The following is a 24,528-nucleotide window of genomic DNA, read 5'->3' as shown; positions in this document are numbered from 1 at the left end:
AGCCAAGGAGTGGGTGGCTCCAACAGCCACACTTGTATCCACTGAATGCAACATTATACATTATTATGGGCTCGCTCACTGCACTGGATGGAGCGTTGTATTTTGTAGCTTTCCTTAACACCTGCCGCTCTTTCATCTCACTGTATACTCCATGTATGAACACACAAACCACAGTTACAGGAGAGCTCACTTGGTCACTAAAAGAAAAGGAGGGCTCAGAGGGTAAAAGCGCTTGACACCAAGCCTGACAACCTGAGTTCTACCGCTGGGTCCCCCACAGTGGAAGGTGATAACTGATTCTAGTAAGTTGTCCTCTTACCTTCTTATCAAGCGCTGGTGCTGTGGACCAACCGGAAGTAACTAAATGAATGTGACCTTTACAAAAGAAAGGAAGGAAGCTAGCCCTCACTTGGCAGAAGCCTCGAACACAAGCATCCACACCTTAGGAACAAGCAGGCGTCTAGGCCTCACTAATGAGTCTCCTACAACCTCTAATACACCAAGGACCGCAGAACACAAACCAAGATAGCAAGTGATCACGGAGCTGAACATGACAGAAGTTCTCAAAGTCATGAAGTCACCAATCAACAGAGGATAAACAATTGTTCTTTTCTTCATAAGTTACTAACTAGAGTGGCAAAATGCCAGGTATAGTTGCATACTCAATCAACGTCAGCACTTGGGAGGCAGAGGTGGCAGTGATGGACCAGCCTGACTTCATTTTAAGATTAGAAGCCATCTTTTTACAAAGTTGAAATAAGTTCATCCCTGTTTTCTGCAAAACTTAAATTTGACCAGGTCTTGACCAATTTTCTGGAAATTGACATGTTCCAAAGCCTATACCCTGATCTCCACCCTTATAAAATAAGATGTTCTGACAAAGAAGTTTGAGATGTTCAACCAAGTTCCTACATAACCAAAAATTCACTGAACCCTTGGAAATCCCCTAGTCTTATAGTTTTGGGGGGCTATAAATCCACCTTCTCCTATGTGTGATACTACTCTTTCAGGGAGACAGCCCTGTCTGACAGAAAATAAAGCTTGCTTAATTTTACTAAAAGAATTTGGGTAATATCTTTTGCCCTTGTTCAGTGGAATTAACAGCAGAGTTCTGAATTCAAGATCAGCCTGACCTATAGAACGAGTTTTAGGATAGCTAGAACTACATAGAGAAACCCTGTCATGAAAAACCAATAATAAATAAATAAAAGAATGAATAAATAAAAAGGTGGCAGGAACTATGAAATGTAAGTAGGAAAACAACCGGAAGCCTGAGAAACCTGAGGAAAACAGAAGACAGACAGACACAGGACACTGAGTAGTAAAAAGGGCCTGGAACGAGGAGGATATGGAGGCCAAGGTGAGAATGGTCAAGAAAGAGAAGTAAAAGTGGACAGGAACCAGAACTGCAGCCAGAGAACTGCTCAGCACTGCAGCTCCATCTCAGACACAGACACTAACCACTGCTGCCTGTTCTATGTCCTACGACTGAACCAAGGACACAAATTTGCACTGTTTTGCATTTTCTTTGACATACTAGCTTTCGGAGCTTTATAATTATATTATTATCTACATAAAATAATAAGAGTCTTTTCTGTTATAAAAAATTTAGACCGGGCGGTGGTGGTGCACGCCTTTAATCCCAGCACTCGGGAGGCAGAGGTAGGCGGATCTCTGTGAGTTCGAGGCCAGCCTGGTCTACAACAGCTAGTTCCAGGACAGGCTCCAAAGCTACAGAGAAACCTTGTCTCGAAAAAAAAAAAATTATATTCAGCTTACTCAACAAGTGTGGGTGGTGCATGCCTAGAAGTCTAGCCATTTGGGAGGCTGAGGCCAAGGACAGTCTGGGCTACATAGCAAGACCCAGTGTCAAACAAAATACACATGCATGCACACATGCAGAAAACTTAACTCATCAGTTTGATCCCTTCCAATCTCTTCTGACATGCCCTTAATTCCAAACTCTCTCCTAAAGCTCCAACTACAGTGGCCACTGCTGCCCCGTTAGTGTGACTCTCTTACCCTCCCTTCCACCACCACACACAGTAACTGCTGCTAATCCATTAATTAAAGATCTCTACTTCCCATTATGGAGGACTAAATTTAGAAAGGCCAATTAAGCTGGGAGGAAACCATGTGTCACAACAGGGAGATAAATTCCATAGAAGGGGGCTGGGCTCCTGGCCTGTTTCTTACAGAGCCCCTGACACTAACAACTCTCCTCAGTTCAGAAACAGAGGAGCACCCACGGTTGGGGCAGCCACTCATCTGTAATCATTGAGAGAAAACTATTATAGCCTCAGGTCACAAAAGCCACAGGACCTATCAGCAAGCAACCGCCTCAGAGAACAATTTTTGCTTTCCCAAAACCTCCAATTTAGTCACACACAAAAAGGATGGCAAGCTAACATTAATTGTGCCCTTAGAGAAGAGACACACCCCCCATGCAGGGCAGCAGTGACTTTACTGGGTTACCAAATGGATATAAAGACAAAAGTAAACATTGTAATTTTCTGTTTTGTCTCTGGCCCAGGGGGAGTGGTGCCATCTACACAGTCTGTAAACAGTAATAATGCCAGATGTAACAAAAGAGCAGAGCTTCCCCCATCTCCCCGCCCCATCCCCACCCCCTCCTAATGCCATTCCTCCTGAGATTACTCATCTTGAGGAAACACACAGCCGTTCCCTATAGTCCATATGCTGCTACCAAATGGAAGTGGATGCGAATCCAAGTTTGCACTGACTCCTCGCTGCTACACAAAGCCAGAATCTTTGAGATTCAAGACATTTTTGTTTGTTTGGTTTTGTTTTTTAAGGGTCTCACTACACAGCACTGAATGACCTGGAATTCACTATGTAGCCCAGGCTGGCCTTGATCTCAGAGAGATCTATTTGCTTTTCCCTCCACTGCTGATTACAGGTTTGTGCCATTATGCCTGGCTAACAAATTATATCCTCTCCTTAGAGTTTTTTCCCTTTTTTTCTCAGTGCTAGGGATCAAATCCAGACTTTATGCTTGTACTCTACCAGGTACATCTTTAGCCCTAAAGCTCAAGAAACCATCAAAGGCTGACCAAAAAAAAAAAAAAAAAAAAAAAAAAGTACAGAGAATGAGAAGGAACAGGAAAGAAAGTGTGGACCACATAGCATTTGAAGTCTAGATTCAAGCAAGGCAAAATGTTAAAAATAAATAGTGTGAGTGAAAGAGAATCGTCCTAACAGTACACGGAATAAGACTAGTAGTGTGAGTGCAAGCTCATACGAAGCACAGGGAAAGAGAACAAGCTCAAGGAGGAGCGTTACCTGACCAGAGTTCCCGCCAGGTATAGTGCAGGCGAACTCTACACTTCTTCTGGTAACACAGCAGTTTGTGCACGACCTGGACACAGCGCCTGCAGTAAGAAGACAACCGGGTGAGCTCTGAGCCAGCGCAGTCCACCAGTGTTCTTCTTTAGGGAGGCAACCTCTGCTACGGTCACTAAGACCGAAGGCAAATACATACACATACCACAAAAAGGGGATAAGCCTGCCAAATTTTCTCTCTGTCAGTCTGTCACACACACACACAACTGGTGCTACCCACTGGGCTACAACTACTTAAGAGGCCTAGAATGAGGGACCACTGTTAGCCTTTCCCTCGAGTATTCTTCCTTTCAGGAAGGAAAGAGACATCACAATTATTCCAATGACAGCAAACATAGCATGCGGCTGGGCATGGTGGTGAATTCCTGTAATCCCAGCACTCAAGTGGCTTAGATTACTTGGGCTTCATAGGGACACCCTGACTCAAAACAGGAAAGGGGGCCTGGAGGAAGCAGTGCCATGGCACTCTTATCAGTATAGGCACTTGCTGCCTAGTCTGGCAAACAGGTTTGATCCCTGGGTCCCACATGGCAGATCGAGAGAAACAACTTCACAGCAAGTGCTCACACACACAGGAAAGGGGTCACACACAGAAAATAAATAAACATTTTAAATTTTTTTTTTTCTGAAAGAGCTAGAGATGGCTCTTCCAGAGGACCTGGGTTCAATTCCTAGCAATGGCAGTTCACTACTGTAACTCCAGTTCCAGGGGACCCCAGTATCTTCTAACCTCTCTGGATACCAGGCATGCACATGGTACAAGTGTACATGCAGACAAAACACCCATACTGATGGAGGAAGGTCATTGGTTAATTAATAAAGAAACTGCTTGGCCTGATAGGTTAGAACATAGGTGGGTGGAGTAAACAGAACAGAAGTTGGGAAGAAGAGGAAGTGAGCTCAGACGCCATGCCGCTGCTCTCCAGGGCAGACGTGATGAAGCTCCGACCCAGGATGGACGTAGGCTAGAATCTCCCTGGTAAGTCACCACCTCGTGGTGCTACACACATTAATAGAAACGGGCCAAGCAGTGTTTATATGAATACAGTTTGTGTGTTGTTATTTCGGGGCATAAGCTAGCCAGGCGGCAGGGAGCTGGGTGGCAGGAACGCAGCCCCGCAGCTCTTACTACAAAACCATACACATAAAAATAATTTTTAATCAAAAAAATTAAGAAAGGAATGCACAGATGTAAAAAATGAAAGATATTAAGCCTCAAGTCAGAATTCAGTTTTAAAGAAATTTAACTTGTAACTAACCTAGTTTGTATTTACATTTAAAATCAGGACTAAAGAGATGGCTCAGCAGGTAACAAGGCTTGCTGTTCTTCCAAAGCACCCACACAGAGCTGCTTACAGCTGCGTGCGACTCCAGTTCCAGGATCTGACACCTTCTGGCCTCTAAATGCACTCACACATGATAGACATCCACACCAACACTCGTAAATAAAAGTAAGTATTTAAGTTGAGTTTAAAAAACCAGTTTGGGGAGAGGGGCTTATGAGGAAGCTCTCCTCCCCAGGATGTATCTGAAGCTGACGAGAGACATCTCCTGCGATGGCTGTGTCTGTCCTCCTGCAAACAGTCACCCACAAGACTGCAAACAACCACAATGGAACTCTGGATGCTTTGGTAACGAGTACGACTGCCAACAAGATCTGGAGTCAGCTAGGAGGCAAGGTTCCAGGCACTTCAAGCCTGTGAGGGATCAGCTAGATCAGGTGAGCCTGTGAAAGATATCGGGTTAGCGTAATTGGGGGTGGAGTATTTAACAGCGGGCTGCACCAGTCCACAGGCTGCTGCAAGTGGAGAAAGGGAGCTGAGCACTAAAATTCATGTTTTCCTGTCTGTGAGTGTGATGGTGAGCCTGGAGCATCAAGCTCCTGCTGCCATGCCTTCCTCACCATGACAGCCTATGCCTGGAACTGTAAGTCAAATGACCTTCCTCAGGTTACTCTTCAGAGAATTTTGCACAGCAACAAATTACGTAATTTAATCAGATACATAAGACTCAAAATTAGAAGGGGATGGCTGAGAAGATTAGCAGGAGAGGAAGGGCGAGAGGGGAGTGAATATGATTGTTATACATTAAATACATGTATGGAAGCATCATAATGAAACCCATTATTATATAACATAGGTTAAGAGGAACACCAATTCTGAAGGCAGGCCTGGGAACTCATGCCAGGTGCAGGCAGGAGAAGCATAAGATCAAGGTCATCCTTGGTGACACAGGAAGTTCCAGGTGAGCATGAGCTAGGTGAAACTGTCTCAAAATATGAATAAATGGGGCTGGAGAGATGGCTCAGTGGTTAAGAGCACTGACTGCTCTTTCAGAGGACCCGGGTTCGGTTCCCAGCACCCACATGGCAGCTCACAACTATCTGAAAATGCAGTTCCACGAGATCTGACACCTTCACACCAACGAACATAATAAAGTTAAATAAATCATTTTTTAAAAAAAAGAAAAAAAATATGAATAAATAAGCTGGGCAGTGGTGGCGCATGCCTTTATTCCAGCACTCAGGGGGCAGAGGCAGGTGGATCTCGGTGAGTTTGAGGCCATCCTGGTCTACAGAGTGAGTTCCAGGACAACCAGAACTACACAGAGAAACCCTGTCTCAAAAAAAACCAAAAAACAAAACAAGAATTAAAGATCATCTTCACCTACAATGGTAAATTTGAGACCAACTTGTGCTACAGAAGATCCTACCTCAAAATAAAGCAAAATAAAACAGTGTGTTGTTGTGACACACATAACTGAATGGTCCAGGAACAGGACTATCGACCACTTGTAGCTGCTGAAACACAACCAAGTACTTGTTTAGTGGAACTAAGAGTGAAATTGTGTTTGCTCTCTGCACCCGTAGGCTGATTTTGTTTTCATACATACATATATATTTTTTTTGTTTCGGGGGAGGGCTGTTGTTATTTTTTGACTTTATGAGACAGGGTTTCTCTGTGCAGTCCTGGCTGTCCTGCACTTGCTCTGTTGACCAGGCTGGCCATTAATGGCATGCACCAGCGGATCTACTCCTGATCCTCCTGTCTCCACCTCCCAAGCACTGGTATTACAGTTTTTTTTTTTTTTTTTTTTTTTTTTTTTTAAAGATTTTATTTATTTATTATGTATACAACATTCTGCCTCCATATATGCCCGCACGCCAGAGGAGGGCGCCAGATCTCATTACAGATGGCCGTGAGCCACCATGTGGTTGCTGGGAATTGAACTCAGGACCCTTGGAAGAGCAGGCGGTGCTCCCAACCACTGAGCAATCTCTCCAGCCCAGTATTACAGTTTTTATGGGGTATTCAAAATGAAACCCAGGGCTTTCTGCATGCTAAGCAAGTATTCTACCAAACTATCCTCAGCCTGTTTTATTTTGTTGAAATAGGGTCTCATGTAGACCAGGCTAGCCTTGAACTTGATATGTAGCTAAGGGATGAGGCTGGGAAAAAATACAGGAAAAATTTATGGGGACATGGACAGGAAAACCAACTCCTCAACCAGATTCTGGTTAAAGCCTCACCCCAGCTGAGAAGCAAGAGGTTACTGGCACAGATAATTTTAGAACAGGATTAAGGCCTGTGTAGAACCTTGGGTAGGGCCACATTCTACCCCAGATGTTTCTGGGAATCTCAAAATTAATTTTGTTTCAGTGTAGAACTCCTAACTTTCTGCACTCCACTCCTCTGCTCTAGGGGTGACCTCATCCATTGCAGGAAGCACCTAGCATCTTCTTTAGATTCCCAGCAACCCTTTGAAGAACACTGTTTCAAAAGCCTCCACATGGCACAGCTGGCTACTGGGTCACAGTGACTGTCTCTTAGGGAAGCTCACATTCATGCTCCAGGTCACAATGGCTGTCTCTTAGGGGAGCTCACACTCATGCTCCAGGTCACAATGGCTGTCTCTTAGGGGAGTCCACACTCGTGCTCCAGGTCACAATGGCTGTCTCTTAGGGGAGTCCACGTCCACACTCGTGCTCCAGGTCACAATGGCTGTCTCTTAGGGGAGTCCACACTCGTGCTCCAGGTCACAATGACTGTCTCTTAGGGGAGCTCACACTCATGCTCCAGGTCACAATGACTGTCTCTTAGGGGAGCTCACACTCATGCTCCAGTCACAATGGCTGTCTCTTAGGGAAGTTGCAGTGTTGAAAGGACAGTCAAGGATTAAAAGGCAGCAAGGGCTTAAAGAGGACAACACTGAATAAACTGAACTAAGGGTCTCTACTCTCTGGAAAGAAACAGAACACTACCAAACTCCTTCTGAGAGGTAAGAGCCAAAGAGACCCAGCGAGAGGAATTGAAGTGCCTAACAGCACATCAAAGGCAAACACTAAAGTATGTTTACTTAATATGTAAACTGAATTTAAAGCAGGTGTGGTAGTATATGCTGGTGATCCGAGCTCGGAGGAGGATTGACAAGAGAACATGGCCAACAAGGACTACATAGAAAATACGAGGTGTGGGACGGGAGAGATGTTTCAGCAGTTAAGCGCACTGGCTGCTCTTCCAGAGGATTCAGGTTCAATTCCCAGCAACCACGTCAATAACTCTAGTTCCAAGGAGTCTAATGCCCTCTTCTGGCCTTCTTGGGCAGTACATGCACATACATGCAGGTGAAACATGCGCACACACACACACATAAAATAAATATTTTAAAAAGAAAGTATTAGGCCATCCAAAGCTACACTGCAAGACTTCAGTCTCAAAACAACAAAATTTCAGGGCAGCGAGACAGCTCAGCAGCAAAAGCACTTTCCAAGCCTGGTAAGCTGAGGTCTAGCCCTGAGCCATGAAGAGAAAGCATGAAAGCAATGCCGCACGTCTGTAATCCCAACACTCCTACAGCCAGCAACGCCACACATCTGTAATCCCAACACTCCTACAGCCAGCAATGCCACACATCTGTAATCCCAACACTCCTATAGCCAGCAATGCCACACATCTGTAATCCCAAACACTCCTACAGCCAGCAACGCCACACATCTGTAATCCCAACACTCCTACAGCCAGCAATGCCACACATCTGTAATCCCAACACTCCTATAGCCAGCAATGCCACACATCTGTAATCCCAAACACTCCTACAGCCAGCTTCTATGGGGTAAAGACAGAATTATCCAGATCCTTGTGAACCAGTAGGCCTGAAGTACACAGTACAATGGAAATGAGAGATTCTGCCTCAACAAGGTAGAAGCAACTCCCTAAAACTGTCTGCTGATTTTCATTTCACCACAATGCATACATACCTACATATAATATTTAGCAGAGAAATATAAAATAACACACCAGCATACACATCAATAAATTTAAAAAACTTGTTATCATAAAAGAAAAAAAAATCTAACCAGTACTGAGACTAACTACCAAGTGATATAAATTCCAAATAAACCATTCTTCCAGTTTCCAGCCATTTTCTTCATTGGTTTTTACTTTTTGTTGTTGTTTGGTTTGGTTTGGTTGGGGGCTTGTGAGACCAGGCTGGCCTTGAACTCACAAAGATCCTCCTGCCTCTGCCTCCCAAGTGCTGGCATTAAAGGCATGCGCCACCACTGCCCAGATTCATTTCCTCATTTTTTGGAAATGGTAACACGGTCTCCTTTATGTGGGTGCCATCCGCTGCTGTTTCCCCTTCAGAGACCATGCTTTAAATGGCTAGGAGCCCAACCTGGGGGGTTCTGCTCCCCCAATGAGTCTGTTGCTGCCACTTTAGCTAGCCCTTTAGGTAGCTTTAACCAAATCTCTATTCTAATAAAACCTAAGAATTAAAGGCTAGGGTGAACACCTGAGAGCTCAGAGTTAGAGAAGCAACTGGCTAACTCTCTCTTTACTCAAACCAGGAAGCCTCTCTCCTTCCACACCGCCCCAACTAAAAATCTCATGCTAAGCTCCTCCCTGCTACTTCCTGCTAACTAGTTGCTAAGCCCACCTCTGTGAGCCCAGGTTAATTTAATTAATGCAAATGTAACATCTGTACATGGTTAAACAAATGCAGTATAAACTAATATAACACATCTTTGCCTAGTTAAACAAATATTCTGCAAATAATAAACAAATATTCTGTTAAATAATAGCCTCATTTGAGCCATGATTTGCCTTGGCCAATCTATAAAACCTATCAATATCTCCATAAAATTGAGTGATTAGTTCACAGCTGCTGATGCTGCTGCAGCCAACAAGGATGGCTGGGTGCTGCCTGTAAACGACCACTCAGATGCACCATGGTCATGACTATATGCTGGTACCTCTCATGTGGGCTAGCCTGGATAAGCATACACCCTCGCTGCTGTGGACACTACAGAGCAGTGCTGAGATACTTCTTACAGCCGGAATGTGTGCCCCTCACTTGAAGACTACATACAGCACTCCTAAAGGCTCTCTTGCTGTCTCACAGGCACCCAACAGGTACACTGTTAGCCTTGCGCTCACAGTGACTCAGACAGTTACCAAGTATTAAGATAATTTTAACAAGTGCCAAGTGCCAAAGACTCAGGACGCTGAGGCAGGAGGCTGGACGGTTTGAGCCTAGGTTACGTTGCAAGACTGTCTAAAAAAGAGAAGAAACAAAAACAAATTTAATAACTGTTACATCCTTAAAAATACATACTGGCAAAAGATTCCAAATTTACTGCTTCTTTGGGTGTTTCTCGCATGCACATAGTGGTTCCTAGTCTGAGAAAAGACAGCCCTGCGCCCTGCCTTCTCCCAATTTTCCCTTCTACTGCATCTTTTGTAGGCCCTGTCTCAAAAAAAGAAACAGGGTGGGCTTAAGTTTTCCACATAAGAGTGAGTTAAGAAGGTTTATTTTCCTGAATTCATCTCTCCTCAGTCTCAAACCCCGTGGTAACTACAAGGATGGCAACAAGAATCAAGAGGAACAGAAATGAATGTTAGTTAGGCTTGGGGGTTCCTCTGCTTGTGCCTCCGGCAAGACTCCTTTCCCCTTGGAGACACCTTTCCTGCCACTGCTGTTCCTACAGTGCTCAGACAGAAAAGAAACTTGTCTCACTTCTGACCCAGATTCTGGCTCTGGGTGCTAAGTCTTTCTGTACTCCATACTTTTTCATATTCACCATGAGGATGATAAACTTAGCTGAAATGGTAGGAATTCATCTGCTTTCAGTCCCTCTCTCTGCTACATGCTGCTGAGAGGCTGCACATAATGAGAAGGGAGCAGCAGCCTGGCCTGCTGCCCAGCTGGGAGCAGAGAGGTTCACCTAAAAAGGACTTGATGCTCCAGATACCAAAACTGGAAAAGGAAATGGAAGTAGAGAGAAGGAAAATCTGGATGGGCACCGGCTTGGAGAAAGTGAATTCAGTCTGAGGCTGGGACCTTCTGCCCGGCCTTCTCTTCATCTGCACCATCTTCGTACCCTCAGAACAGTCAGCCTCAGAGCAAGCGGAGAAGAAAACAATACAGAAATGTTCTGGACAAAGTTAGTGGTGGGTACAGAACATCCACGGTAAGTTAGGACTACAGGTTAGGGTAGGTAGAGAACTTCCACGGTAAGTCAGGACTACAGGTTAGGGTGGGTACAGAACATCCACGGTAAGTCAGGACTACAGGGTAGGGTGGGTACAGAACATCCACGGTAAGTCAGGACTACAGGTTAGGGTGGGTACAGAACATCCACGGTAAGTTAGGGACCACAGGTTAGGGTGGGTAGAGAACATCCACGGTAAGTCAGGTAGAGGATTGGGTGGACAGATTCATACTTTAAACTCTACAGTTGTAAACACACAATCCTAATCAAGCTATTCCCACCTTTAACTCTTCCACTATCTATGTTCTCTCATAAAATCTTTCTATTCTTACATTTCCTCTATATACTATTCTCGATGTTTCCAGAATTATATACTATTCTTCAAACACAACGTATTTTGAAACTGCTAAAATCCAGAAGCTGATCTCCTACCTGATCCCCTTTCCTTTCTCATCCACATACAGAAAACTTACAAGATTTCTTTATGGACTATGTCAGATGGAACCTCCCCTGAAGTCCTGCCAACATGGTCTGTCTGTCTGTCTGTCTGTCTGTCTCTCTCTCTCTCTCTCTATATATATATATATACACATATATTTATATATTAAAAATATGTATTATATGTGTGTATATATACATATATATATACACCCACTATTTATATATCTTTCCTTTGTTCTCTATCACAAAAAAAATGCTGAGAGTATAACTTTGAGATCAGAAGCTCAAGGTCATCCTTAGCTCCACAGCAAATGCCAGCCTGGGATATATGAGAATCAGTCAAAAATAAACAAACTGTAGACCCATGAGAGGTCTTATGCTAAAAATATCCAGTTGAACTTTTCATAGACTGCTAAACTACAGAAACTGTGAAATTATGAATATTAATCTTAAACTACTAGGTTCTGGAGTACTTTGGTACACTAATAGATAATACATATATGAAGGACAATGACAGCCCAAGATTTATGGTAAAAACTTTGGAGCCAGGTCTGGTGGCACACACCTTTAGTCTCAGCTTTGGAAATGCAGAGGCAGGTGGATCTCTGCTTTTGAGGTTAACCTGGTCTACAGAGTGACTTCCTGGGCTACACAAAGAAAAAAAAAAGAAAAAGGTTTTGGTCTAGGATGATGGAGCACACTTGCAATCACAGTACTTAGGAAATAGAAGCAGGAGGATAAGAAGTTAAAGTCATTCTTATTGACATGGGGCTCAAGGCCATCCTGGGCTACATGAGATTCATCTTAAAAACAAACAAAATAGAGAAAATAAAACTGGATCCACAAGTGTAAAGGATGGTCTAAGAATAACCCTGAGAAAAGCACTAAGCCTCAGTTTCCTTAGTTATGAGAAATTCAAACACAAAGTAAATGGTACATTTATCTCTCTCTCTCTCTAACACACACACACACACACACACACACACAGTTTTTTGTTTTTCAAGACAGGGTTTCTTTGTGTAGCTCTGGCTTGCCCTGGAACTCACTCTGTAGACCAGGCTGGACTCAAACTCACAGAAATCCACCTGCATCTGCCTCCCGAGTGCTGAGATTTAAAGTGTGCACTACCACAACCCAGCTAAATAGTATATTTTAATTTAGGACATATCTAGAATTGGTGATACACACCTGTTATCCCAGTACTTAAAGGCTGAAGCAGGAGGATTCTAAGTTCAAGACTAGTCTGGTTTGCATAGCAAGTTCCAGGTTATCTTGAGCTAAGCAACAAGACCCTGTCTCAAAACAACAACCCAAGTTAATAATACTAGAGAGATGGCTCAGAGGTTAAGGCACTTGCCACCAAGCCTGACAACCTGGGTTCAATTCCAGGGACCTATATGGTGGAAGGAGCCAACCAACTCTGCCAATTTGTCCTCTACCCTGATGTAGCACATGTATACACAAACATACACAAGTTGATAAGCATAAAGAAAAATAATAAATAGAATTGGGTATTGTGGCCCATGCCTTAAATCCCAGCACTTGGAGGAAGAGGCAGGCAGATCTCTGTGAGTTCAAAGCCAGTCAGGTCTACATAGTGAGTTTCAGGACAGCTGGAGCTATATAGTAAAACTCTATCTCATGAAAACAAAACAATAATTATAATAAATAAAATAAAAACAAATAAAGGAGGAAAGAAAAAAGAGAAGCAAGTCAGAAAGTTTATAGCAAAAACATATCTAATTCCTAAGGCACTAGCGTGCTTTGGGATAATGCTCTTGTACACTGTAAAGATCTGTCACTCATATTGGTTTAATAAAATGCTGATTGGCCAGTAGTATAAGTACTAAGTATAGGCAAAGCACCAGACTAGGAGAATTCTGGAAAGAGGAATGATGTGGGAAGGTCATATGTCTATCTGTTGCTTTCATTGGTTAATTAATAAAGAAACTGCTTGGCCTGATAGGTCAGAACATAGGTGGGTGGAGTAGACAGAATAGAATGCTGAGAAGAAGGGAAGTGAGGTCAGACACAATGGAGCCAGCCACCAGGTCAGACATGCTGAATCTTTCCCGGTAAGCCACCACCTTGTGGTGCTACACAGATTATTAGAAATGAGTTAATCAAGATGTGAGAATTAGTCGATAAGAAGCTAGAACTAACAGGCCAAGCAGTGTTTAAAAGAATACAATTTGTGTGTTGTTATTTGGGGGCATAAGCTAGCCAGACGGCCAGGAGCCCGGCAGCAGGAACGCAGCCCGCCGCCTCCTCTAACTACAGAGGAAAGGCAGAGAGTCAGTCACCAGCCATATGCAGAGGAAGCAAGATAAGAATGCCACATGAACAAAAGGTACCAAGCCACATGGCTAAACATAGACAAGAATTATGGGTGAATTTAAGTCATAACAACTATTTAGTAATAAGCCTGAGCAAATGGTCTAACAGTTTATAGTTAATATAAGCCTCTATATGTTTATTTGGGGCTGAATGGCTGTGAGACTGGACAGGACAGAAACTTCTGTTTACACTAGTGTACACAAACTCTATCTAAAATAAGCAGAAATTCATCTGCTAAGTAGTTTGGAAAGTAGTTTTATTGGTCTTTGAATTAAAGTCAAGCATCAGACTTCTAAACACCCAAAAATATGGCAATCAAAAGATAAAATTTATATTATTACACTAGACCCAGGAAACCAAGATATACACAGTCTGTAAGCAATCTGAAAAGCTGGTGGTCTGGTCTGTGTAAAGTCCTGTGCTTATCTACATCCCTGACACTGGGATAAAGTTTGCCAAATTAGCATACCAACAGCACTGTCAGAAGGAAAAAGAAAGGTATTAATTCTGTTGTCAGACTTGAGTGAGGAGTGTGTGTGTGTAGTGTGTGTGTGCAAGAGCTCAAATACCTCAGCTTTGCCTCAAAAAGCTACATAGCTAAGAATGACCTTGAACTTGTTATCCTTCCGCCTCCAGCCCCCAAGTGCAAGAATTATAGGCCTGTACCAATATGCCGTCCTGAGCTGCTTCTAAAGAAAGAAAAGTAGCCGCACAGTGGTAGCGCACGCCTTTAATCCCAGCATGCAGAGGTAGAGACAGGCGGATCTCTGAGTTTGAGACCAGCCTGGTCTATAGAGCGAGTTCTAGGACAGGCTCCAAAGCTACACAGAGAAACCCTGTCTTAAGAAAAGGGGGGGTGGGGAATAAAAGTAGGCACATCTGGAATGACATTAATGTGGCATAGTTGTTCAGAAGTGTTGAAAAAAACTGAAAAGATAAAACAGCAGGGAAAATAGAAAATTAAATGGCCTACCTAAACATTATGAAAACTGACTTTCAGTAGCCTCTCATGTCCTCAAGTAAACAACAGTCAGATCTCCTTTAAGAGTTCAGCATGGCCCCTGAGACATACTCTGCTCCCTAGAAGAGGTCTAGATTATCAAGACAATATGTGCTAAGAACGGAGCAAAAAGATCTCTCTTGACCTCTACCTACCCTCTAAGTATCTATGAGAAAATGACATGACAGGTTTACGTATCTTTAGAATGTAACAGAGACTCCTTTGATCAACTTCCAGTCATCTCTCCAGATCTCCATGCAGGGACCTTAAAGTGATAATGAGCCTGGGGGTAGCAGAGCACACCTTTGATCCCAGCATCCTGGAGGCAGAGGCAGGGAGATTCTGTGAATTCGAGTCTAGCCTGGTCTGCAGAACGAGTTCCAGGACAGCCAGAGCTACACAGAGAAACCCTTTCTCAAAAAACAAAACAAACAAACAAACAAAAACAATAAATAAATAAATAAAGAAGAGATATGAAGAACCCAAATAATAATCTATACTTTTTCCCTTCCAAAAACTAACAATGATTCTTGATATTTCTTCACACTCAAATGTTTCCTTCGTTTCCTTTTTAAAAGATTCTTTTTTAAAAAAATAATTTAATTAACTTTATGTGTTGCTGTGAAGGTATCAGATTCCTGGAATTGGGAGTTACAGACAGTTGTAAGCTACATGCGAGTAATGGGAACTGAGCTTGTGTCCTCTAGAAGAACAACCAGTGCTCTTTAACCACTAGGCCATCTCTTCAGCCCCTTGATTTCCTCCCTCAGAATATTTGTTTTATACATTAGGCGATGGTGGCGCATGCTTTTAATCCTAGCACTCAAGAGGCAGAGGCAGGCAGAACTTTGTGAGTTCCAGGCCAGCCTGTCTACAAGCTGTCTCAGGACACCTAGGACTATTAACACAGAGAAACCCTGTCTCGCAAAACACAACAAAATAAACAAATAATATGACATGTTTTATGTTCAATCACATGCATGTATATGCACATGAGTATGAGTTCCCACAGAAGCTAGGGGCGTCAGAAAGCCTCCAACTGGAATTATAGACTATTATGAGCCATACCAAATGGATGCTGGGAATTGAACTCAGGGTCTCTGGAAGGGCAGTATGCACTCTTAACCACTGAGCCATCTCTCAGACCTGCTGCTCTTGAAGTAAAACAGACCATAAATTTTCTATCACTTGATTCTTTATAATAAATCTGCACATATAAAAAGGACCGTGGCACTTACACATAGAGATCCATAGGGAATTCCTTCATCATGTGTGTTACAATGAACTCCACCATGAGGTCTAAACAGGGAATGGAGAAAAATAACATAAGTCACAAGGAGACTCGCTTCTTGTCTTTGAGCTGGGGGGTGGCCTCTCAACACTCCTCACCTTCATGCTGAGTGATCTCCCCTGCCACCAACTGTCTGCATGAATCCAATTTACTTTCTATGCCACATTTTAACATTTGCCCTTTTGAAATTAAGAAGTAAAATGCTTCATGCACTAAGTTTCATCAGAAAGGCTCACTCTCTTGTAAGTTTACAGCTGAACATCTCACTCTCCTGTTTCTAGAAGGACCTGCCAGTAAGTTTAGATACAAGGGAAATTTCATTGTACACATATCTCATACCATAGCCTAAACACAAACGCTAGAGGGAAGTCTGAGACTAGAGCAACGAAGCAAGCAAAGACGAGGTGGTGGAGCAGATTCACACAAGCAGAGACTCAGCACTTAGTCAGAAGAGCGGATTATCTAGTCTTCCCCTCTGTTTCTGAACTGGGGAGACCCAGGAACCAAGTTGAACATCCAAGTGAAAATGAGATGCAGAGTCTCACTAAGTCCTCTAAGAAAAATGCATATTTGTGAACAGCCAGAAGAACCCAAGATACAGCTCTGTAAGTCCCAGCTCAACTATATTTACTCAAGGGAAGTTTTCCATGTCTGAACCTCAAATTTTAAACCTTCTGGCCTGACACATCATTGTAGCCCCTTAAAGAGAAGTAAGAATTTGAAATCTTGGTGACAAGTAAGACATACTCATTTTTGTCCCAGAAAAGTTTTTTATTTCTTCCTTCCTTCCTCCTTCCTTCTTTCTTCCTTCTTTCCTTGCTTCTTCTTTCCTTCCTTCCTCCTTCCTTCTTTCCTCCCTCCCTCCCACCCTCCCTCCCTCCTTCCTCCCTTCCTTCCTGAGCAGCAGCATCCTTTCACTGCTCACTCTAGCCATTAGGGTTGATTTACAGTATACACAATAAACAAAACTTTGTAGGTTACTATGCTGAGAAAGAAAGAGGCACATTATCCAAAATCTTAATCATGAAAGGCTACCAGTGCCTCAGAAAGCTGCCCTTCTGATGAAACTCACCCAGAACTGCACACACCAGGGGACGGCAAGGAAGGTTCTTGTCAGCTGCCTTCTTCCTGTGTCTCATAGGCTTCAAAAACACACAAAAAGAAGAGGAAGAGATTTAGCAGACACTTGAACTGAAATCCAGTTCTCATGTTTCTCACACAAATACAATCTCTACTTCAGAGATTTACTCTCAGAGTCTATCTTGTCTTGCTCTTTCTAGTGGCGGGGGTAAATAGGGGAAGGACAGGGAAGTGCTTCTGAGTGATCAATGAAGGCCTGTGACAAAAATACAATTTACAGAGGCTGGAGAGATGGCTCAGCACTTACGAGCACTGGCTGCTCTTCCAAAGGATCCAAGTTCAATTCCCATCACCCACATGTCAGCTTACAACTCTCTATAACTCCAGTTCCAGGGGATCTGGTACCCTCACACAGACATACATGCAGGAAAAAAAAAAAAACCAATGCAAATAAAATGAGAATAAGTAAATTTTTAAAAAAAGGCAGGCATGCTGGCATATGCCTTTGATCCCAGCACTCAGGAGACAGAGGCAGGTGGATCTCTGTAAGTTCAAGGCCAGCTTGGTCTACAGAGAGTGAGTTCCAGGACAGTCAGGGCTAAACAGAGAAACCTTATTTCATAAAACCAATAAATAAACAAATAAATAGTTTCCAGCAAGACAAATAAATAGTCTGTCCTAAAGGGTACTGGTGCACCTACAAAAGGACAAATGTTATTTGCAAATTATCTGAACTGCACACGTGGCATTTTTTAACAACAAAGAAGGTACACTGCTACTCTTCTACAGGAATGAATACAATTAAGGAAAAGAAGAGGAACGGCTGGGAATATGCTTCAGCTGGTAAAAGCAGTCCAGGTTCAACCCCCAGAACACACAAAACCAGGCACAGTGGCATTCATGTGAAACCCTAAGGGTAGGGGTGTCTGAGTCAGGCAGACTTTTGGGATTCCCTAGCTAGCCAGCCTAGCCTATTTGGCAAGCTCCAAACCAATGAAAGATCTATCTCAAAAACAGTGCCTATGGAACAGTACCTAAGGTTATCCTCTGAGGACTAGGTGCACACATAAGAGGAGGTTGGGCCTGGCGCTGTGGGATGTCTTTGACACTGTGATAATGTGTTACTCTCATTGGTTGATAAATAAAGCTGCTTTGGCCTACGGCAAGGCATGATAGAACTAGGTGGGAAATCCAAGCAGAGATACAGAAGAAGAAAGGCGGGGTCTGAGAAACCAGCCACCCAAGGAACAACATACTAGCAGACTGCAACCACACTGCAATAATTAGATTAATAGAAATTTAAATGTAAGCGCTAGTTAATAATAAGTTTGAGCCATCAGCTAAGCATCTGTAAATAATATTAAGCCTCTGAGTGGTTATTTAGGAACTGGTGAGTGGGAGAGAAACCTCTGGTTATAAATGGTATACCAACGTGAGGCTCTCAAATTTCCACAGGGCCTGAGAAAGCTTTAAAAAAAAAAAGGCAAACAGCTCCTTTAAGAGTTTCTGCAGAACAGGAGCCCTTGAACAGCTAATACATTAAGTAGGAACAAAAACTAAGTAAAAATGCCTGCCACAGTGCAAGCATCAGTATTCTAGGGCTCTAGGAAAGGTTTAATGCAGTTCTTGATCAAGAACCTTTGACTGGGCTATGAGCAGGCAGAGACAGTCACCAAAGCTGAGAGCAGAGGTCCATGTTGCTTAGCAGTTTAAAGGTCAAAAAGGCTAAAAGATACACAGTAAAAGAGGTCCATATGGAAAAACCTCTAAACAGGTTCCAGTGTATTTTACAATGTGCGTAGGCTTACGAAAGCAATAAAAGGGTAGTGACAGTTAATAGAAAGGAATAAATAATATAATAAAGTCTATTTGTTGTTTTTTTGAGACAGGGATTCTCTATAGCTTTTTTTTCCCAGCCAGTCCTGGAATTTGCTCTGTAGACTCGTCTGGCCTCAAACTCACAGAGATCCACCTGCCTCTGCCTCCTGAGTGCTGGGATTAAATGTGTGCACCACCACCATCAGGCATTATAGTAAGTCCTTAAAGAGAGAAATAAAATAGTTTTTAAAAAAGCCACCCATAAGCCGGGCGGTGGTGGCGCACGCCTTTAATCCCAGCACTCGGGAGGCAGAGGCAGGTGGATCTCTGTGAGTTGGAGGCCAGCCTGGTCTACAAGAGCTAGTTCCAGGACGGGCACCAAAGCTACAGAGAAACCCTGTCTCGAAAATCCAAAAAAAAAAAAAAAAAGCCACCCATAGATGGGAAATACATAGGGAGTCTGGATCTTGTATGCTATTATGTTGATTTTGAATTTTTTGATGGCTGATGGGCAAGAGATAGCTGCTGGGAGACATGAGACTGACTGAAAGACAGTCAGTCCTGGTAAATGAAAAATATACCAACCTAGATATTTTAAAAGTACCTTAACTTTAAAACAAAAATTAAAAACTATATTTGGAAAATGGAACTTAAAATACAATTGCTTTAGAGAAGCAGTCTTGCTTTTGTTTCCATAGGAAACAAGAGGCTATGAATTCGTTCCAGCTTAAGATGGAACAGTTTTGATCAGGGGAGCCCTCCTGAGCCTTGATAGGTGATATCTATCAACAAAGGTTATAGATGGTCGTACCAGGACTTGGCCATTATCTCAGATTTTCTCAGGGACCCTAAAGATGCTTCATCCACAGACAGCAGGAAGGAGTTTGGAGAAAACAATGTCAACATTCCCAAGAGTTGGGGGATATGGATGGTATTTGGTTATTTTGTGGGTTATTGATGTTTGTTATATTTAGGGGAATATTTAGGGGAAAAAGACAACTATTAATCTCAAAATAATTTACATTGATATGGATTTTGTTTACTGATATAAATTTAAAGTCAATTTTGTTATACTGTATGTGTATTTCTACTCTTGTTTAAGGTATTATGTTTATGAAGATCATTTAAAAATGTAATTTATAGTTAAAAATACAAATTAATAGTCATATATAATAGTCAATCTTATAGCCATATTAGTTTTTTTAGGTATACAAAGATATATTTCAATTAGATAGGTAATCTTCAAACACTTCAAAGACCTACAGAATATGGCATTTAAAATGTTTTAAGAACTTAGACTTTTCTCAGCAATGACACATATCTGCTCCTGGAAGCACCAGTTACTTCAAAGACAGTAATGGGAATCAAACTCATTATGGAGCTTGCTTTCAACATAGCAAGATCAGCCATTTAGGCATGAAACTGCTCTTGCCTGGACTGCTTGACAGTATGCTGTATGAACTGGACATGCAGAACCCACAGAAAAGTGACTGCTAAATTTTGCCAAAACAAGGAAGAATGGTCGTTCAGGGTTCCTGCTTCACAAAAGAAACTACCAGACATTCCGCAGGACACAGAGGAAAGCAACTGATGAACTTTGCCAAAATAGAAGAAACAGTCCTTCAAATTTCCTGCTTCACTGAAAAGTCTGCCAGACACTCTAGGCCTGCAGGCTGAAGATGGATGCCCCAATGTTACAGAAGAACTTTGGGTGACTGTCCAGGCAGTCAGATATCTCTGCCACTTCTAGAGTTTTGGAAGTTGCTTGTAGTACACTTCTTGTTTACTCAGATAATATTATGTCCGTCTGGGGTCTTTGATGGAGTTGAGGACTAGATAGTTATAGTTTTCCTTAGTTATAATAAAAGACAAATTAGATATGAAACTTTAGATTCACAAAGAGAGGATAGATAATGGAGCATTTAATTTTGTCAAATACATATAGACTAAATATTGTAACTGTAATTCTTGCTTGACAACTGTTCGTCATATATAATTTTACTATGTTAAAGTTAAAACCTTCATTTTTGAATAGACAGAAAGGGGGAAATGCTGTGGGGTGTATTTCTATATGCTATGAAAATGTGTTGCTCTCATTGGTTGAGAGATGAAGTGTGTTTGGCATATGGCAAGGCAGGATAGAGCCATGTGAAAATCCAAGCAGAGATATAGGAGAAGAAAGGCAGAGTCTGAGAAGCACCATCCAGTCACCCAAGGAACATGCCAGAAGACTGGGAATCTCCCAGCCATGTGGCAATACTTAAATTAATAGAAATGGGTTAATTTAAATGTAATCTAGCTAGTAATAAGCCTGAGCCATTGGGCAAGCACCTGTAAGTAATATTAAGCTTGTGAGTGCTTATTTGGGAACTGGCAGATGGGAGACAAACTTCTGATTACAGTCTGGAGAAATGGCTCAGCAGTTGAGAGCACTGGCAGCTCTCCCAGAGGACCTGGTTAAATTCCCAGCACCCACATGGCAGTTCACAACTATCTGTAACTCCAGCTCCTAGGGATCTGACATCCTCTTCTGGCCTTCATATACTTGGCACATAAGTGGTACACAGACATACATGTAAGAAAAACACCCATACACATAGGATAAATTTTAAAAGTAAAAACTAAATAAATAAAAAGAGAAGGAGAGAGCTGGGCAGTGGTGGCGCACGCCTTTAATCCCAGCACTCACAAGGCAGAGGCAGGAGTATCTCTGTGAGTTTGGGGCCAGCCTGGTCTACAAGAGCTAGTTCCAGGACAGGCTCTAAAACTACAGCGAGACTCTGTCTCAAAAAACCAAGAGAGAGAGAGAGAGAGAGAGAGAGAGAGAGAGAGAGAGAGAAGGAGAGGATGGTAGCCGCTAAATAGTCACCAGCTGTAGCAGTTATGGGAGAGGAGGCTAAGGTTCAAATCTAAACCATGCTGTGATACTTTTTAACACACTTCCAGCTTGATTTTTATCTTCCATATTCCATTTTCTCCACCTCTCACATGAATAAATTAAAGGTCATTGTCTTATTTAATAAAACCATACTATATAGCTGGGCATGGAGGTGGACACATGTAATTCTAGCATGAAGGAGCTGAAAGCAGGAGGATCAGGAGTTCAAGGCCACCTTAGGCTACACAGTATGGTTGACGCTAGTTTAGGCTACAAAAGACTCGGTGTTATAAAGATGGCTCAGCAGTTTAAGGCACTTGCTACCAAGCCTGACACTTAAGTTCAAGTTCTGGGACCCATGTGATACAGGGAGAGAATTAACTCCACTCCTGCAGGCTGTTCTCTAATAATATCGAAACTTGCACTGTGCCACATGCAGACACAGAGTCACACATGCACACACATGCACACACATGCACACACATGCGCACATACATGCACACACATACACTAAGTGTAATTTTTAAAATAATGAAAAATTAAATAAATACTACCTTTTGAAAAGAAAAGGCTTAAACTTCTAAAAATCTATGTTGTTATATACTCAAGTATTACTATAGTAGCTGTTTGATTGTAAATTGTTCTTTTTCTCTTTTTTTTTTCCTTTTCTTCTTCTTTTTTTTGGGGGGGGGGGGAGGGGTTGAAACAAAGTTTCTCTGTGTAGCCCCAACTGTCCTGGAACTCAACTCTGTAATCCAGGCTAGCCTCAAATTTATAGATCCATCAGCCTCTACCTCCCGAGTGCTGGGATTAAAGGCACTACTACTGTCCAGCTAGTTTTGATTTTTCTACCCTCAGATGAGCAAGAAAAAGCTCTATGACAGGGAAAAAAAAAAACAAAAAACAAGGACAGACATGGCTCTGCGGAAAAGCAATTGTGATCTGAGCCCTTTAGGCACAGTTACCCAGCTAGGCTTGTTCTTAAGATTCATCCTAACTCAGCCAACATACAAAAACTTTTCCATTAAAAATAAGAAGTAAAAATAAGTCACACTTACCATTCTGTGTAAGTTTACTCGAAAATTCATGTTGTCATCATGTAAAAACGCATTGGCATACTGATCCTAATAAAAACAGAAAAGTACGATCTGAGAAGTGTGTTTAGGAAGCTCAGCTGGGCATGGTGGCACATGCCTGTAATACTCAGCACTTGGGAGTGGAGACAGGAGGATCAGAAATTTAAGTCATCCTGAACTATATATAAATATATATATTATATATATATATATATATATATATATATATATATATCCAGTTTAATCTCAATCTAGGCCGCATGAGACCCTGTGGAAAGACAGAAATACAATAGAGAGAGAACAAGAAAGACAGAAGGAAAGGGGCTGGTGAGATACTCAGTGGATAAAGACATCTGCCGCCAAACTTTACAACTGAGCTTGATCCTTGCAACCCACATGGTGGAAACTGATCCCTACAACACATGTATTTGTAATCCACAACACTGTTCTCTGACCTCTATATGCAAGGCTAGACACACAGGTACACATATATGCACACATACACACACATAAATAAATAAATAAATAAATAAATAAATAAATAAATAAATAAATTTAAAAGACTAAAGGAAAAATGGTGCGGAGGTGGAGCAGAAGGGAGAGACAAGAAGTAAAAAGGGAGAGACAGAGGAAGGTGGGAATAAAGGAAAGCAGGCAAGCAAGCAGGCAGACATGAATGGATGCATTTGTAATCTATCATACAAAATCCTCCCTCTTTTCTTCCCGCCAACCCAAAACAAGATCTCTAGCCTAGGATGGCCTCCAACTCCCTATGAAGCTAAGAATAGCCGCTAATCTTCCTGTCTTTACCTCTGCTTCTGAGTGCTGAGATTATAGGCGTACCAGTTTATGCAAAGGAAGAAACTGAACCCCAGATTTGGTCATGCTAAGCAAGTGTTTGGCCAATTGAATTACATTCTCAGTCCAAATCCTTGGACCTTTATAAACTACTTTCAGGATCCATTGGAGAGTTAATGTAATAAGCCTAGAGCCTTTACATCAACCCCTTACTTAAGCCATGAAATTGAGTAAAATTTCTCAGTATGTCTTTAGTGGATCGAAGATCTCTGGGAAAATTAAATACAATAAAATATTAAAATCCAGGGGCTTGAGAGGAATCTGTTTTCCTAGTCTCGCTTCCTTTCCATCTGCCCAAGGAGTCAGCTGTGCTTGTGACAGCTTGGAGGCTCTCACAGGGGCAGAGGATACATGTGCAGACGCCACATGAGGCTCCCGGAGGAGGCCTGTGCTCTGCTGGGAGTGAGCTCAGCGCAGCAGGAAATAACTGCTATGCTGGCAGCACTGAAGCAGACAAGACCCCATCTCTCCCTGCCTTCTAAAGACTGGTGGAAAAATCAACTCTTCTCACAGAAGATTGGAAATAAGCATCCCCTGGCCCTCTCCCAACATCTTCCTGAGATCTGACATGCCTACAGACTCCAATTACAGGGACTGTTACAATTTGTGAAAAACAACTCTTAAAGGATTTTCTTTGAACGTTTGTGAAAAGCAGTTATAGGAGGCCCACTGCTAATAGGCAGTTCTTCTAGCACCAGCTCCCCTAGCCTTGTGAGAAGAGCTCATCTTCCCACAGAATGCAGAAAGTGAATGTGTGAGAGACCACTGCACCCTGTGGAGTACCTTGGCTGCTGTCTTAAAAAACAAACGAGGGAAAGGAGTTCTGACAGGGGAGGCAGCAGTTATAAATTTAGCTCTAATCTAGCTCAAGTCCCACCATCTTTGGGAGTCACC

At 42.5% G+C, this 24,528-nt stretch overlaps 1 protein-coding gene across 2 annotated transcripts in view; it reads right to left on the bottom strand.

Moving 5' to 3' along the window:
* Armh3 (armadillo like helical domain containing 3) overlaps positions 1-24,528 on the bottom strand; it is a 190,141-nt gene that overhangs the window by 108,192 nt on the left and 57,421 nt on the right. For both annotated transcript variants that reach the window (XM_041662014.1, XM_041662015.1), the window contains 4 exons: positions 22,759-22,824; positions 16,997-17,066; positions 15,872-15,932; positions 3,304-3,392 (listed from right to left, as the gene is read on the bottom strand). In XM_041662014.1, coding sequence (XP_041517948.1) covers positions 3,304-3,392; positions 15,872-15,932; positions 16,997-17,066; positions 22,759-22,824 — 286 coding nt within the window. The remainder of the gene's footprint in view (positions 1-3,303; positions 3,393-15,871; positions 15,933-16,996; positions 17,067-22,758; positions 22,825-24,528) is intronic.

Source organism: Microtus oregoni, unplaced genomic scaffold (genome assembly GCF_018167655.1).
Source record: "Microtus oregoni isolate MIOR12 unplaced genomic scaffold, Mior012 000012F_ref0000307, whole genome shotgun sequence".
In the NCBI taxonomy this organism is placed as follows: Eukaryota; Metazoa; Chordata; class Mammalia; order Rodentia; family Cricetidae; genus Microtus; species Microtus oregoni.
Note: the sequence above shows the minus strand (reverse complement) of the source record. Positions and strands in the feature narration are given on the sequence as shown.